At 37.9% G+C, this 17801-nt stretch overlaps 1 protein-coding gene across 3 annotated transcripts in view; it reads left to right on the forward strand.

The window, feature by feature from the left end:
* The window catches only part of AHCTF1 (AT-hook containing transcription factor 1), a 90567-nt gene that overhangs the window by 13040 nt on the left and 59726 nt on the right, over window positions 1–17801 (forward strand). For all 3 annotated transcript variants that reach the window (XM_024252746.3, XM_024252744.3, XM_054549899.2), the window contains exons 2-8: window positions 778–905; window positions 2793–3046; window positions 5791–5971; window positions 11237–11444; window positions 13349–13465; window positions 14971–15055; window positions 16321–16471. In XM_024252746.3, the coding sequence (XP_024108514.2) occupies window positions 785–905; window positions 2793–3046; window positions 5791–5971; window positions 11237–11444; window positions 13349–13465; window positions 14971–15055; window positions 16321–16471 (1117 nt within the window). In that variant the 5' untranslated portion in view covers window positions 778–784. The remainder of the gene's footprint in view (window positions 1–777; window positions 906–2792; window positions 3047–5790; window positions 5972–11236; window positions 11445–13348; window positions 13466–14970; window positions 15056–16320; window positions 16472–17801) is intronic.

Below are 17801 nucleotides of genomic sequence, written 5' to 3' on the forward strand. Positions count from 1 at the left end.
CAGGACTGGATTTGATAGCTAACCAACTCAGATGGCTAAAATCTTTCTGTATTTTAATTAGTATTTTTGGTTGTTTATAATGGGAGTAGTCATTCTGGAAATCTGACCTTCTAAATGACAGACAACTTTATGCATATATTTTTTCTATCCTGCAAAAGATATGTACCAAACTTGATTTCTGGGGTTTCTGTGAATTTATACATTTTTCATGGACTTAAAACCCTTTACTGAAGAAGTGATTTTTCTAAAAGACACCAATCACTTTTTCTTTTTTCTGTGGGCAGGATGGTGGTGGTGAAGTGTTCTTTGCAAGGAGGTTAGACAGTGAGATGAATTGCACTGAACTAGTGTTTAAAGAATCTAGGGAATAATGTATATCCTTAGTACGTCTGGCTTAATGAATGTTTACTTTCCTAAAGCTGTTTGGGAAATATTTTCTTAGGAGACAATAGAATACCTTGGTCCCAGATGCTTGTCATTTATTTTTGAGACTGGAGTTTGCTCTGTCGCCCATGCTGGAGTGAAGTGGCACAATCATAGCTCACTGGAGGCGCAGCCTCGAACTTCTGGGATCAGTTCATCCTCCTGCCTCAGCCTCCCAAGTAGCTGGGACTTAAAGGCGTGAGCCTTCGCATCTGGCCAATGTGTATTTTGTAACCAGATTTTAGTTTTTCTTTATTTTGTTGGTGGCTTTTACTGTTTTTCCTGGCTGAAGATAATCAAGTGTATTGTCTACAAATGTGTCATAATAATGTTTTCTTTTAAAAATATTTACAGTGGAAGTATGCGAGACTTAAGAGCTCAAGTGACTAGTGGTCTTCTGCCATTTCCAGAAGTGACTCTTCAAGCCCTTGGAGAAGACGAAATAACATTAGAATCTGTGCTTCGTGGAAAGTTTGCTGCGGGTAAACATAATGTTACTGAACATTTACTAATACAATTGATTTGTAAGATAAATAATAATAAGTATATATTGTAGTTTCTTTATGTGGAAGAAGAAAGAGCAGAACCTGAGTGATCTTAAATATATAACATCTACAGTTACATATATAACATCTATAAGCTCTTAAACACGTTATCAGTGAACCTCTGATTGGGGGGTTATAGTTAATTTTTCCTTATTAAAAATCTCACGTGTTTTGTATCTTAGTATTATCTATGTTTGGGAAGTAGAAGTAACATGCAACTAGTTTTTCTTTATAATTAGGAAGTTTTATTGGTGATGAGTTTGGATTAGAACCTGAACAGTATCATGAGTAGAAAAGTCCAGGGCCCTAGATGTTATAAAATTTTCAGAAAATCTCATTTTCTGATTTCATATACCTGAATAAGATCTCAATGTGTAACTTAGATTGTGTAATACACCAGAGAACCATACTAAAGGAAGGCTTTCTCTTATAGATCTTGTTCTAATGAAAGATATTGCAGAAGACTTTTCTGAAAATAAGTTTCGTAGCCGTCTTCCCAGCAGGCAGAGAGCAAAACATATGTATCAGTCATTTCTCTCTTTACAGTGCCATACTCTTGAATGTTAAAAGGAGCAACAGTACTTTCTATATGCCAGGCATTGTATAATGACTTCATTGGAGTAGGTGTAAAACTTCTCTAAGTAGCCACTGTTCTGTGTAACTGAGAATGAAATAGTTTATTTGATCCCAGTTACACAGGTAAGTGGCGGAAAGGATCTTGGAACCTTGGCGTTCTCAGACCCCATTGTGCCATGCTACTTTCTTAAACTGTGGCCTCCCTTAGCGATAAACTTACATATCCAACTAATGTACTTGGATGCTTGATGGACATCTCAAATTTAGAAGTTACCGTTCATCTGGTTGCTCAAGCAGAAATTCGGAGTCTGTACTTGATTCTTGTTTTACTCACCTCCCTGTGTCTCATTCATCAGCAAGCAAATCCAATTAGTTCTCCCTCTAAGTTGAATCTCCAGTCAACCCACTTTTCTCTATTCGGTCACCAAGCAGGTGTCATCTTCCACCCAGTGCTGCTGCTCTGTGCTTCTCCTTGTCCATTCTTTGCTTAGCAGCTGGAGTAACATTTAAAAACATGCATAAATCAGATAGTTACTGACTTGATTTAAATCAGATGGTCACCTCTGTGACTTTACATTGCAGGCAGAGTGAAATCCAAACATGACTAATAGGCAGAGAAGAGGTTCTGATACTTCCTGTCATTATGCTAGTTATGTCTTAATTTCTCAGTTGGACTGTGAACTCTTTAGGGATAGAATAATATGTTCTATTTTATAACTGCGTAACTTCTAGTTTAAATCGTTTAAGCCTTAGTAGTTAAAGCATGAGTTTTGGAGTTAAACAGGCTTGGGATCTACTTCTGCCTGTGCTACTTTTTGACTTTGGGAAAGTTAAACAGTATTCAGGTTTAGCTGCCTTATCTCTACATTGAGGTGTGATAAGGAATAAATGAGATAACATATTCAAGCACATACCATGGTGGCTTTTACTGAATGAGTGTTACTGTTATTATTACTTGAGATGAAGTCTTGCTCTGTCTCCCAGGCTAGAGTGCAGTGGCACGATCTCGGCTTACTGCAAGCTCTGCCTCCCAGGTTCACACCACTGAATGACTATTATTATTGTAATGATAGTTGCTTGATTAAAAGTTTGAGGATCACTATGTTGTATAAATGCTTAGATTTCAATGTGGAGATAATATGTAAAGTTTTATGTAATGAACATACAGTTGTATGTAAATGAGCTAACTGTTATTGCATTTTTTTGTGTATATACAATATTAAAATAAGCAATTTTTTTTTCTTCTAGGGAAAAATGGACTTGCTTGCTTGGCTTGTGGTCCACAACTTGAGGTAGTAAACTCTATAACAGGAGAGCGATTGTCTGCTTACAGATTCAGTGGAGTCAGTGAACAGCCTCCTGTAGTTTTAGCTGTGAAAGAATTTTCTTGGCAGAAGAGAACTGGATTATTAATAGGATTGGAAGAAACAGAAGGGAGTGTTCTCTGTCTTTATGACCTTGGAATATCAAAAGTCGTTAAAGCAGTTGTTCTTCCTGGAAGGGTAGGTACTGTTTAAGATACCTGGACATTGTCTTTCAAAACTGAACCCCTGCTGGTTATATAGGTGTGTTACTTTGTGAAATTTCACTGACCCGCAACATTTACAATTTGTATACTTTTATGTAAATGTGTTACTCTTAGGTAAAGTGTTTAGAATAAAAATGAGGTTAAAGATGATATGTTATTCAAGGAACTTAACATTTAAAATGTAACTTTCTTATTGGTTAAAACGTTCCAGAGTAAAAATAGCAATGACATGTAATGTTCTGATACTCTTTTTTTGTGAAAAGTATCATCTAAATCTTGTTCTTATCTCCAGTTGTGTTCTGTGAGGACACTCAAAGTTTATAAAAATGTATTCATTACTATGTAGTTTTTAAAATGTTTTTACCTTTTAAATTGGAGACAATAGTCTTGGATTGGAGCATTATGGAAAATATATGTTAGATTCCCAGGATGAATAAATTGAACTTGGCCTGTGCTTTTAGAGAGCTTATAGTCTAGTGGGAGAAGACAAATGAATAAGACTAGCATAAATATAGTGAATACTTTTAATAAATTTAAGCACTTGGAACATGTAGAATGGATAATTTCTAGTCAAAAGAGTTGGACATTTTAGATAAAGAGACTGGCATGGAAAAATAATAGTACATGGAGCATTTGGGAAACTAGACTTGATTTAGAATGGCTGAGGGAGGGATGAGGGGAAGGAAGAATAGGGGGCCAGAAATGGTGAGGATTTAGATTGTGAATGGCCTTGTTTGTAATTAGGGGCTCCTTTGAAATCAACGGTGAAGTAATTTTTTTTTTTTTTTTTTTTTTTTGAGACGGAGTCTCGCTCTGTCAGCGGGCTGGAGTGCAGTGGCACGATCTCGGCTCACTGCAACCTCCATGTCCCGGGTTCAAGTGATTCTCCTGCCTTAGCCTCCTGAGTAGTTGGGACTACAGGCATGCACCACCACGCCCAGCTAATTTTTGTATTTTTAGTAGAGATGGGATCTCACCATGTTGGCCAGGCTGCTCTCGATCTCTTGACCTCGTGATCCACCTGCCGTAGCCTCCCAAAGTGCTGGGATTACAGGCATGAGCCACCACACCTGGCCAGTGGTGAAGTAATTTTAAGTAGAACTCATGTAAAAGGCTTGCTTGGATTGGGTCAGAGAGGATATTGTGAGAATAGAAACAAGGAGACTGTTGCCATTCGGGTCAATAATGATGAGGAGCTGAACCAAGGAAATGACAGTAGAAATAGAGAAGATGGGGCAGATTCAGAACACATACAGAAGGAAACATGGACACTCATGGATCGTTTGGATGAGGAATTGAGAAGAAACAAGGTTCCTGAACTGGTTGCTCAGTTGAATGGATGGTTGATGTATGGAAGAGAGAATATAGAATAAGGAAAAGATAGGGGGAGTAGCGATAGACACTTTCAGAAGTTCAACCTACTAGCTATTTTTTGGGTAGGGTGCAGTATACACTTCTAAATATGGTTATTTTTAATTGTCTTCTAAAATTAAGGTAATAGTATTAATCACTTCATATAGTATTTGTATGAGGAATGCAAACTTAGATTCGCTACTGCTCACTGAGGAATTGAATATGCTTTAGTATTTATAGACATTATTACAGTAATTAGAAAAGAAAAAGTGATGAAGTTACAGCTTTCAGAATTAGAAACACTGAGTAATGTTTTGTATACTGATATAGAGAAAGAGCCAGGCTTTTGTCTGTAGTAAGTTACAGGCTGAAAAAAACTTAATCTTATTAACACATAAATCATTGATATCAGATATTTTCTTTTCTTGCCAGAACATTCATCAGTACAGGTTGAGAATCCCCTATCCGAAATGCCTGGGACTAGAAATGTTTTAGATTTTGGACTTTTGGATTTGGATGTTTAACCTGTATTAGCATAGAAATCACCAAACATTTTATCATATATCATACCTAATTAATTTTTATGAATTAATAGGAAACTGAAGGAAAGACAAGTATAAAATATGGATGACTAGTTACAGACATTTAAAATTTGACTCATGAGATGAGGGGGAAAAATATGACTCCATACAATAGCTAAAGTATAGTTTTCTTTAAATAATAGCAATTCTTGTTAAGTGTCTGATCCAGTGACTGCCAGAGTTTTATATGAAGTCCAATAGAAAGGTTAGACCAGTCTTTAAGGTATAAAGAGGACTTAAAATATCTTTTTTTGTTGTTGTTTTTTAAAGAGTAAACAGTAAATTTTTCTGGAATGATTAGTTTTTACTCTTAGGAGAACAGGCCATAGAATCCTAGAGTAGCTGTTTAAGAGCTTTAAAGTGAGAACAATTTAGGTTTGCATTTTATGCGTAATGATTTTATGGCTTGAATAACTAGAGTAACTTTCTAAGCCTCAGGTTATTTCATCTTTAAAGAGAAGTAATCACACATAGTCTACTATGGAAGCATTGTCGTGAACATTGAATGAGCCGGGTAACACAGTACCTGGCATATAGAAGCTCTCAGTCAACATCAGTTGTGAGTCCAACTGCGTGACTTTTCTATGTATTGAGTAATGGTGTAATTCCTAGTATATCTGAAGATTTCATTATTCAGATCACAAGTATCAAATGCAAATTTACTCTATTTTATAGTCTTAAATCTATTATAACTGATAACCTGCTTTAACTTAAATTTATTGTGTTGTTAATTATATTTTCTTACTTTGCAGAAGAAAAGCAAATCATGTATTATGTTTTCTAGGTAACAGCTATTGAACCTATAATTAATCATGGAGGAGCCAGTGCAAGCACTCAGCATTTACATCCAAGTCTGCGATGGCTTTTTGGAGTGGCAGCTGTGGTCACTGATGTTGGACAGATCCTTCTTATTGACCTATGTTTGGATGACTTGTCATGCAATCAAAATGAAGTTGAAGCATCAGGTAATCAGTTCTTTACTTGAAACCAAAAATGGAGCACCTGGATATTCTGATGCAATATTTTTTAAAGTAGCCAAATTTTTTTATAGCAGCTGGAGTAAAATAAAAAATATCTTCCTATCTATAAAAAAAAAGGTATTTTAAAATCTTTTTTATTGTCTGGACCTGAGCACAGTGGATACTTCTTGCATAAGATACTGTTTTGTTGATCAAGTGTTCATATGTTCTCAAGTAGGCCTTGAGAAAGGTAGTGATAATTGATTTTATTTGTTTCCATGTACATACCTGAATAAGATCTATTCTTAAGTAAATGCTGGAATAAGGGCTAAATATAAGAAATCTTGAGCCTTATCAGCCAATATGAAATTACCCAGCAATGTAGGATCTAACATAGTGTTTTTGGCATATTGTTTATGTTTCTGTGGTAACACCAAGATAGAAATAAAATAATAGGAAATAACAGTAATTAAAAGTCTTTCTCACAAAATAGCATCCTAAAATAGAAGTAATTCTATTCAAATTCAAAGAAAATGAAACACTTTTTCTCCTTTAAATGCTTGTATTTATAAAATTACTTTTTTTCAAGTGCTTTCAGTTTTTGAAAATTATGGGACTCTGGTTTATGAAGAAAGGAAGAGCTAACCTTAAAATGTGTTTTTTACTCTTAATTTTTAGAAAAGGACTGTTTGACCCTAAAAAATTTTGTCTTGGGCTTTGTGAGGACGTTCTTGGTTTTTTTTTTTTTTTTTGAGACGGATTCTCACTCTGTTGCCAGGCTGGAGTGCAGTGGCGCGGTCTCGGCTCACTGCAGCCTCTGCCTCCTGGGTTCAAGCGATTCTCCTGCCTCAGCCTCCCAAGTAGCTGGGATTACAGGCATGTACCACCATGCCTGGCTAATTTTTGTAATTTTAGTAGAGATGGGGTTTCACCATGTTGGCCAGGCTGGTCTTGAACTCCTGACCTTGTGATCCACCCGCCTCGGCCACCCAAAGTGCTGGGATTACAGGCTTGAGCCACCGCGCCCGGCCGGTTTTTTTTTTTTTTTTTTTTTTTTTGGAGATGGCGTCTCGCTCTGTTGCCAGGCTGGAGTGCAGTGGCGTAATCCCGGCTCACTGCAACCTCCGCCTCCCGTGTTCAAGCGATTCTCCTGCCTCAGCCTCCTGAGTAGCTGAGATTACAGGCACACTCCACCATGCCTGGCTAATTTTTGTATTTTTTTTTTTTTTTTTTTTAGTAGAGATGGGGTTTCACGATATTGGCCAGGATGGTCTCGATCTCTTGACCTTGTGATCCGCCCGCCTTGGCCTCCCAAGTGCTGGGATTACAGGTATGAGTCACCACACCCCGCACATTCTTGATTTTTAAAGCAAGCCTAGAATATCAGTGTAGCTGTTTTCATTTATGGAGCAGCTCAGAAATAGATACAAACTATCAACATTTTATCTAGTTTATAATGAACATAACTAATAAAAATTGTCAGTGTATTAAAAAACCAATTAAAACTGCAAGTGGTGGAACCTGGACAGGGAGGTTGCAGTGAACCGAGATGGCGCCACTGCACTCCAGCCTGGGCGACAGAGCGAGAATCCATCTCAAAGAAAACAAAAATAAAAAAACTGCAAGTGGTAAAAACTATACTTAACAAGAAATGGAAGAGCCAAAATCATCTGAACAAAACTTAAATATGCAAAATCAGACCTGAAAAAATTTGATTTGGCAGAAATAATGGTCATACACACACTTTAAAATATCTTCCTAGAAGAGCCGGGCGCGGTGGCTCATGCCTGGAATCCCAGCACTTTGGGAGGCCAAGGCGGGTGGATCACTTGAGGTCAGGAGTTTGAGACCAGCCTGACCAACATGGAGAAACCCCGTCTCTACTAAAAAATATAAAATTAGCTGGGTGTGGTGGCGTATGCCTCTAATCCCAGCTACTCAGGAGGCTGAGGCAGGAGAATCACTTGAACCTGGGAGGTGGAGGCTGCAGTGAGCTGAGACTGCGCCATTGCATTCCAGCCTGAGCAACAAGAGTGAAACTCCATCTCAAAAAAAAAAAAAATCTTCATAGAAGCTATACCTTAAAATTTGGTATGTATACAAACCTGATTGATTAATAAAATTTTTGTGTAAAGTTTAAATGAAAAGAATTGATTAGCAAAAGCAACAACTAAAAATGAATTTATAGATTATCAAATAGTTTGACTGTTTTTTATGGAAGATTAATCAAAGAAGTAGGCTTGATGGGCTTTTGTTTCAGAGTATATTTTGTGGTTGTAGGTGTAAGGCTAATTAAAATGCTTATATTCATAATGAATATTCAAGTCAAGTCAATTCAATATGGTAGCGTTAAAACATCCTTCATTTCAGAAGTCAGTAATCAGTAGGTGCACAAGGATAATTTTATAACGAAAGTCTCTGGATTGTGATCAGAACCATTTCTCAATTTTGAGAATTAGGAAGCAGTTGGACTTTATAGCACAAAAAATTAAGCTTTAGGGTTTAATGCAAAATAAATTTTATTGATTACAAAAGTAATTTATGATGACAACTGTTTAGGTTTCACTGAAATACACCAAGGTAGGAAATGAAGTTCCAAACATACAGCATAAATATTGTTCTGCAGCTTCCCCAAACTTAACCGGTTTCTTATACATCTTTCCACGTCAGAACACATAGGACTTACCCATTTCTTTTGAGTAAATTTGTAGTATCCCATTGTGTGAACTGTTTACTGTGGCAAAATCTAATCTCTTCCTCTGAAAAAGACATCAGAAGCAGAAGTGATTTGGGGGTGGGGGCCCTGTTCTAGGACAGTGGGATGTGATTTTTCCCCCTTTATAACAATGAGAGAATCTGCTCTTGCACAGTGGTTATATTAATATATGAGTCTGAGCTTTTTTATTTTTTTATTGAAGATTTCAGACATCTTCAGATAGTTAGAAGAATACAAGTTCCCATAAACCCATCACCCAAATTCAAGTTAATTTTCAACATTTACTATATGTGTGTCTGTTTAGTTCATTCCCCTTTCCTCCTTTCCCTCTTTTATTCTGTGTTAGTTTAAAGCAAATAGGGATATTTTATTACATAATCATAATGCCAATAACACTTCTTTGGTATAGTCTGTTATCTATACTATAATCAAATTGATGTGATTATCCAAAGCATCTTTTTACATTTGGATTGTTTGGATTGGAATTCAAACACAGTCTGCACATTAATTGCATTTGACAGTTAAGTCTCAAGTCTCCTTGAATGTACAGCAATCCTCTTTCTGTCCTCTCTGGTTTTATTTTTAGTGCCATTGACTTGCTGAAGTTATCTGATAGAATGTTCCACATTTTGGAATTAACTGTGGTTTCATGTGGTATCATTTTCGATTTTCTGCAAAAGTAAATTAGCTCTGGTTATAGATTAAGGTTTAATATTTTGGCAAGGTACTTTGGAAGTGCTGAGTACTGCATATTGTATCACATCAGGAGACACATAGTGTCTAGTAGTTTCAATTAGCGATCAGTGGATTCACATGGTGACAGCATGATCCATCCTTTTTAAAGTCTCTCATCAACTTTAAACTAGTGGTTCTCAACAGGGGGTGAATTTTGTCCTCCAGGAGATGTTTGGCAATCTTAGAAGACATTTTTGATTGTTACTGCTGGTGCTACTTGCTACTAGTAGTTAGAGAGTAATGATGTGGCTTAGCGTCCTACAGTGTACAGGATAGCCCTCTGCAGGGTAGTTCCCCCTTATCTGTGAGGGATACGTTCCAAGAACCCCAGTGGATGCCGAAACCACAACTAGTACTGAACCCTGCACACATTATGATTTTTCCTTATTAAGTCAAGAACTTTGACCTTTTCATTTAAAGGAAGCACTTTACAGCTTCTCTTTGGCATATCTGAATTGCCAGCATGACCACTCTTGTGCTTTGAGGCCATTGTTAAGTCAAATAAGGGTTACTTGAACACAAGCACCACAATACTGTGACAGTTGATCTGATAACCAAGATGGCTACTAAGGGTGGCTTATACAGTGTGGATACACCAGACAAAGGTATGATTTATGTCCCTTTGATGGTAGCAGATTTCATCATACCACTCAGAGCAGCATGCAATTTAAAACTTAGGAATTTTTTTTTTTTTTTTGAGAGGCTGGAGTGCAGTGGAACAATCTTGGCTCACTGCAACCTCTGCCTCCTGGGTTCAAGTGATTCTTCTGCCTCAGCCTCCCAAGTAGCTGGGACTACAGTTGCACGCCGCCACGCCTGGCTAATTTTTTTGTATATATATATATTTTTTTAGTAGAGACTGGGTTTCACCGTGTTAGCCAGGATGGTCTCAATCTCCTGACCTCGTGATCCGCCCACCTCGGCCTTCCAAAGTGCTGAGATTACAGGTGTGAGCCACCAAGCCCGGCCTAAGATTCTTGGATAAGTCCCTTATTTCATTAAGGGCTGCAAAATGATGAGTTTTATGTTCTGTCAATATAAAGAATAATTTTCTCATTAATTAGGGCTTTCTGGTCACTCTGAAACACAATGTCTACAGAACAGGCAGGATAAATGTTTAGTATTAAGTACTAATTTTCAGAGTAAGCAAGTGATACCTAGTTACTTCCAATTGTTCAATATAAGATCTTTTGTAGGTGCGGAGGGTAGGCTTCCCCCTTGCCCCACCCCTCTTTTTTTTTTTTTTTTTTTTTTGGTATCACTGTGAATTTTTCAGGTTTGGCATATTTAATGTGTTTCATTAATTTTATTGTTTTTGATGCCTAAAATGTCCTGTCATTGGTAATGAGAGCCCCTTCATGTTGTATAATACATTCCCTTTCATCTGTGATAGCTTCCTGGATTACTGGCATAAGATGTGCCAGGCTCATTTTATGTATTTTCTTCCCCCTGACCGGGAATCAGCCATTGCTCCAAGGAAGGTATTTAGGTAGTAGTTCTAAATTTCAATAGAGAAATAAATCAGTTTTATTTATGGTTGTTAACCCTAAAAAAATTCTATCTTAGATAATATTTAAGATGTACTGAGAGAATTTTTTAATATTATATAATTGAATGTATTTTTTAAATTATGGTATTTAAATAGATAAGGACGGCAGTTTTCTAGTTTAACATACTTTTTTGTTATCACTAATCTTTTAATTTCAATTAACTTCATTTAACTCAGTTGACTTCATTTGCAGCTTGAATAATGGATGACATATTTGCTTTTAATGCTGTTTCTAGTTTTTTAACTTCATTTGTCTAATTTGTGGTTTTAGATCTTGAAGTTCTAACTGGCATCCCAGCTGAAGTACCACACATTAGAGAAAGTGTGATGAGAGAAGGGCGCCATCTGTGTTTCCAGTTAGTAAGTCCAACAGGAACAGCTGTTTCAACTCTTAGTTACATAAACAGGACAAATCAGCTTGCTGTAGGTTTTTCTGATGGCTATCTAGCACTTTGGAACATGAAAAGCATGAAAAGAGAGTAAGTATAACTTTTTTCCCTTATTTGATTATAGGTAGTTTCTTTTTGCATATAGCTTGTACTCAGTTACTAATATTTGAAAGCATAGTGAGAAAAGGGTGGGTAGATTAATGATTGAATGAATGATTGAGTATGACTAATTTTTCATGGCATTAAATCAATGTGAATACCATAAAGGAGTGACTTAGCACATGAATTTAGCTTTATTTTTTTTCAGTGTTTATTTAAAAGGCATTACAGTCATGTGTTTAACATGCTAGTAAAGCTTGTCTTTGTAACTTTACAACGTTTTGGTCAACAACAGGCCTTATATAAGAAAGGGGTCTCAAAATTTTACTGTATTTTGATTGTACCTTTTTAATGTTTAGATACATAAATACTTACCATTGCGTTATAGTTGCCTGCAGTATTCCATACAGTAACATGTTGTACAGGTTAGTAGACTAAGAGCAACAGGCAATACCAGCTAGCCTAGGTATATAGTAGGCTATACCATCTAGGTTTGTGTTGCTAGACTGTATGATGTTTGCACAATGACTGAATCCCTGATGAGCATTTCTCAGAACAGATCCCCTTTTGTTAAGTGACACACGACTGTGTTTGTATAGTATGAGTTCTTTCAGAAGTACCTTCTTAATCATCATCTATGTAAAGTAACAGCTTAATAAAGAATTCTCAGTTGAGAGGGAAAAAAAGGATTTTTAAAAATCAAAGTTACAAAATACTTGTGTTTTAAATTTTTTATGCTGTCAAAAAGTCCCAAAAATATAATTATATTGATACTTCGTAGCTAAGTTAATTTGTGTTGAGTTAAGTAGATGCCTATTTGGCCCTTAAGTTGTCAATTTATTTATTTCTCCATTTTTCCTGAGGCATATTGGTATATTTTATTGAGTAATTTATCTTACGGGAAGTGTATCTCAACTCTCTTTGCTGTTATCCTTTTATCAGCTCTTTTTTTTCTATTTTTTTTGGGGGCGGGGTCTCACTCTGTCACCCAGGCTGGAGTACAGTGGCACGATCTTGGCTCACTGCAACCTCCACTTCCCAGGTTCAAGTGATTCTCCTGCCTCAGCCTCCCAAGTAGCTGGGACTACAGGTGTGCACCGCTGCGCCCAGCTAGTTTTTGTATCTTTTTTTTTTTTTTTTTAGAGACGGATTTTCACCATGTTGGTCAGGCTGGTCTCGAACTCCTGACCTTGTGATCCACCTGCCTCGGTCTCCCAAAGTGCTGGGATTACAGGTGTGAGCTACTGCGCCCAGCTGCCAGTTTGTCGGCTCATCTTTGAATTTGCTCCTAAAGAAATACCTGCAGTACCTGGCTTCTACAGCAGTGCTTTCTCTAACACTATCATCTCTTGGTCAATTTTTGCTTTTTTAGCAGTTTATGGGAACTCTTCAGTTTCTAACTCATCTTCTGTTGTAGTACTGGGGAAACTGACGCTAAACCCAAACAGCTGAAAAGTCTCGTGGCAGTATCTTGTCTCTTTGTAGGGCACCTTTTATGGTTGAGCAGTATGTGGGAGTGTATATCGAATATGACTCATAGGACCAGTTTACACAGACATGAATGCATCCGCTTGAGTAATTCTAACACTCCCCAGTTCTACCTCTTGGGCATTGAATATGACTCTTAGGACCAGTTTACACACACATAAATGCATCCACTTGAGTAATTCTAACTCTTCCCAGTTCTGTCTCTGGGGGATGGGTGCCATGACCATAGTCTTGATGTCTTGTGCCCTGTGTATTTTTGCAGATAAGATGACTTGGCCATGGCCCACAGATCACTTATTTTGGGGGAGTGTATGAACAGTGGTTGCCTAACCCAAGTTCTTACATGATGTACCTTTTTCCTTTCTATAAAATAACTTAAAAATATGAAATAAACTAATTTGTTTCAGATATTACATACAGTTGGAAAGTGGACAAGTTCCTGTATATGCTGTCACTTTTCAAGAACCTGAGAATGATCCTCGGAATTGCTGTTACTTGTGGGCTGTTCAGTCTACACAAGATAGGTAGGTCTCATACAAACTTTTTTTGTTTTGTTTTGTTTTGTTTTTTTGGAGATGGAGTCTCGCTCTGTTGTCCAGGCTGGAGTGCAGTGGCGTGATTTCGGCTCACTGCAACCTCTGCCTCCCGGATTCATGTCGTTCTCTTGCTCAGCCTCCCGAGTAGCTGGGACTACAGGTGCCTGCCACCACACCTGGCTAATTTTTGTATTTTTATTAGAGACAGGGTTTCACCACGTTGGTCAGGCTGGTCTTGAACTCCTGACCTCATGATCTGCCCGCCTCAGCCTCCCAAAGTGCTGGGATTACAGACGTGAGCCACCACGCCTGGCCTGATACATACGATCTTTAAAAAGTAGTCAAAAATAGAACAGGTAGTCTATGTAGTTATGTAGTCTTTTTTAGCGAAGGCAACACGATGCTTTCAGTGAATTAGTGAGTAGTAGTTGAAATTATTTTAAAAGTTAAATGGTTGTTTCTACATGCTTGAATAATTCTGAGTTATCAGAAGAAATTGTGCCGACTTACTTGAATGTTTTTCACAGATTGAGAGCCTTGGAACCTTCTAAGTACCCTGCTGTCTTGTTCTCAGTCTCAGTACCCGGCTCTCTTATTCTTCAAATATACTTGGAGATTGAGAACAAGAGAGCTGGGTACTCAGCAAAGGACTAAGGAGTGAATAGTGTGGTATGAGGAATATTAGGAAGGTGTGGTGTGCTAGAAGCCAAGTAAAAGAAATAAGAACTAGTAATAGGAATTATTAAAAGGGATCAACTAGTAGTAAGATTCAAATTCAGATGATGTGGCTCTGGAATCTATACTCTTAACACTGCATGCTTCGTGCTTGAGTTGACTACAGGGTTGAGTTAGTATCTTCCTTTGTGTCTTGATAGGCCTCTCATGGTCGAGGGCAACATCCACATTTAAAAAAATTTTTTTCCCTACCCTTCCCCCAACTGCCCTTTCTCCTTCCCATACTCCCCACTGTCCTTTGAACCTCTACATTTTAAGTAAAAATAGCAAGATGGAGGAAGAGACCAGGATGAAGGCACAAACGATATTTTGTTCATTAAGGAAGGTTCTCTGAGGTTACTATGGGACAATTCTGTTTACATCCAGGCCACAACTTTACCACACGGTACTGCACTTAGCTGCAAAGGAAGCTGGGAAATGTTATAGAACTGTAGACAACTATGTGTTTAAGTAGAGTATACCCATTGAGGAAGGAATATTTGAGAAGGAATATTGAGTAATCAGTCTTTGCTACATAAGATATCTCCTACAGTATGCAAACAGCATCAATTTTGTTGATTAGAATCAATAATAAATATCAGTTATTATTTCAAAGGACTACGTTTTTATAAAAATTACCGAAGAAAACTAAATTTTTCACAGTGATCTTAGTTTTGTCTCATGCACTCAACATTGCAAGCAAACTAAACTTACTTGGACAGTAGGAGATGTTTAATGTATTAATATATTTAGTGCGTCTTGGTTAATTTCTGTTTCAGTGAAGGGGATGTTTTGAGTTTGCATCTGCTGCAGCTGGCCTTTGGTAATAGAAAGTGTTTGGCATCAGGACAAATCTTATATGAGGTAAATGGTCATTGGACTATGGGTTTATATTACCATTTTGTTGTTTTCTATTTTAAATATGTTGTCTTTGTTTTAAGATACTGAAAAGTGATTCTTTTTTTTTTTTTTTTTGAGACGGAGTCTCGCTCTGTCGCCCAGGCTGGAGTGCAGTGGTGCAATCTTGGCTCACTGCAACCTCCGCCACCCGGATTCAAGCAATTCTCTGCCTCATCCTCTGGAGTAGCTGGGATTACAGGTGCCCGCCACCATGCCTGGCTAATTTTTTTGTATATTTAGCAGAGACAGGGTCTCACCATCTTGGCCAGGCTGGTCTTGAACTCCTGACCTCGTGATCCACCTGCCTCAGCCTCCCAAAGTGCTGGGCTTACAGGCATGAGCCACCACGCCTGGCTGTGAAAAGCGATTCTTGTGTTGAAGTTAATATTGTATTCATAATATAGTAGAAGTAGTATTAAATTAGAGATGTGTTTTACCTATTTACCAAGGTAGCATTCTTAACTTCTCAGATATCATTTTCTTCTACAATGAGGGGATTGGACTAGATTCAAGCTTGTGGCTTAATTGGTACCCAGGAAAAATAATTCCACTTTGTTGCTCTAACATATCAAGCATTAAGCCATGCGGTGATTTTTATAGGAGGGTATATGCATCTAGACTTTTAGATGGCTACCTATTTTTCTGGCTGAATTCCTGAGGAAGTAGGAGGGGTGCTGCTAATAGCTATATTTTGTACACCCTCACATACCTGTCTCTAGAACCGACTTTTCTTAACCTAATGTTTGAGGGGTATAGAAATGGGTTTCAGGGAATCAATAAAGTCCCTGAATTATGTGTTGCATTTTTATGGGGGAAGTCTCATAGCCTTTTGTCAGATTCTTAAAGGTATCAATAAGCTAAAAGTCTAAGAACTATTCTAGAGCAAGAATGTTTGTGAGAACACAGGTATGGTGTTGCTGGTCTGGGATGTATGCATATATAATTTTGATGGTTATTCCAGTTTACATACCAACCAGTAGTGCCTGAGGGCTTCTGTGTTAAATAACTTTAGAAGACTTGTTGGTAATTATTTTTGAGAGACTAAATCTCACTTTTTATTTGTTTTAAAGTATGTAAAATTTTAGAGCCTTTTTCCATGATTGGTTCTCTTCAGTCTAAATAGTTTTCTTTGTATTGTGTGAACAATCTTTAAATTTGGAGAACATTTAATTTTAGAGTGACCTTTTGCCTAGAATCAGATTAATATTTGCATGTATTTTATGTTACAGGGGTTAGAATACTGTGAAGAAAGATACACCCTGGACCTGACAGGTGGCATGTTCCCTTTGAGGGGACAGACGAGTAATACCAAATTGTTGGGATGCCAGAGTATAGAGAAATTTCGATCTCATGGTGACAGGGAGGAAGGCGTGAATGAAGGTTAGTTAAAGTACTTGAAATATGTCATGTGAAGGCTGGATTTAAAATTTATGACAGGTGTTGTTTTCTAGATTTCATACTCCTGGCAGTTCAGAAAATTAGAATAGTAATTAACGGAATTTATTCAGTTCTATTTGAGATACTAGATATTTCTTGCTCTCCAGGTTGCTATGTATAACTAAAAAATAAAATAGATTAGGGTAATGAAGGACCCTTTTATTTTAATCTAGTTCTCAAAACAGGTGATCCCTAGTCTGAACTAGTGTGAGTAGTCTTTGAATGAAGTTTACCTGTGTATTTTTTGAGCCATGTATGGCATACATGCCTTGGTTGTCTTGAATGTTTTCTGTTTCCTTTAGTGTCATCGCTTTTTCCTGGCAGTTTTTTTTGCATCAGTTTTTTAAGCCAGCATTATCATAATCCAGCCCTATCACTAGTAATGACCTTTGACAAATTACTGAACATTTCAGAGCCCTGTTTCTCCATCTGTAAGTGGGATCATACAGTTAGACCTTTTGCAAAGGGTAGTTGTGAGGATTAAATCACAGAGTGAACTTACCCATCCCAGAAATGCCCTTTTTGCTAGGGCCTGTATCTGTATTTCTGATCCAGTTTTCAGATCCAGTTAAACATGTGAAAAACAGAACTTGTCATGAGCTCACGTCTTTTTAAAATTTTTATTTATTTGTTTATTTAGAGACAGGGTCTCACTCTGATGCCCAGGCCAGTCCAGGCCAGAGTGTGGTGGCACGATCTTGGCTGGTTGCAGCCTTGACCTTCTGGGCTCAAGCAATTCTCCTATCTCGGTCTCCCAAGTAGCTGGGACTACAGGCACACACCACCACACCTGGCTAATTTTTGTATTTTTTGTAGTGACAGGGTGTTTTTTTTGTTTTGTTTTGTTTTGGTTTTTTTTTGAGATGGAGTCTCACTCTGTTGCCCAGGGTAGAGTGCAGTTGCGCGATCTCAGCTCACTGCAAGCTCCGCCTCCGGGATTCATGCCATTCTCCTGCTTCGGCCTCCTGAGTAGCTGGGGCTACAAGCACCCGCCACCATGCCTAGCTAATTTTTTGTATATTTAGTAGAGACGGGGTTTCACCGTGTTAGCCATCTCCTTACCTCATGATCCACCCGCCTCAGCCTCCCAAAGTGCTGGGATTACAGGCGTGAGCCACCGCACCTGGCCTGTTTTTGTTTTTTTTAGAGACGGGGTCTCACTGTCGCCCAGGCTGGAGTGCACTCACATGATCTCGGCTCACTGCAGCCTCCGCTTCCCAGGTTCAAGCGATCCTCCCACCTCAGCCTCCTGAGTAGCTGGGACTACAGATAC

This window comes from Pongo abelii, chromosome 1 (genome assembly GCF_028885655.2).
Source record: "Pongo abelii isolate AG06213 chromosome 1, NHGRI_mPonAbe1-v2.0_pri, whole genome shotgun sequence".
NCBI lineage: Eukaryota > Metazoa > Chordata > Mammalia > Primates > Hominidae > Pongo > Pongo abelii.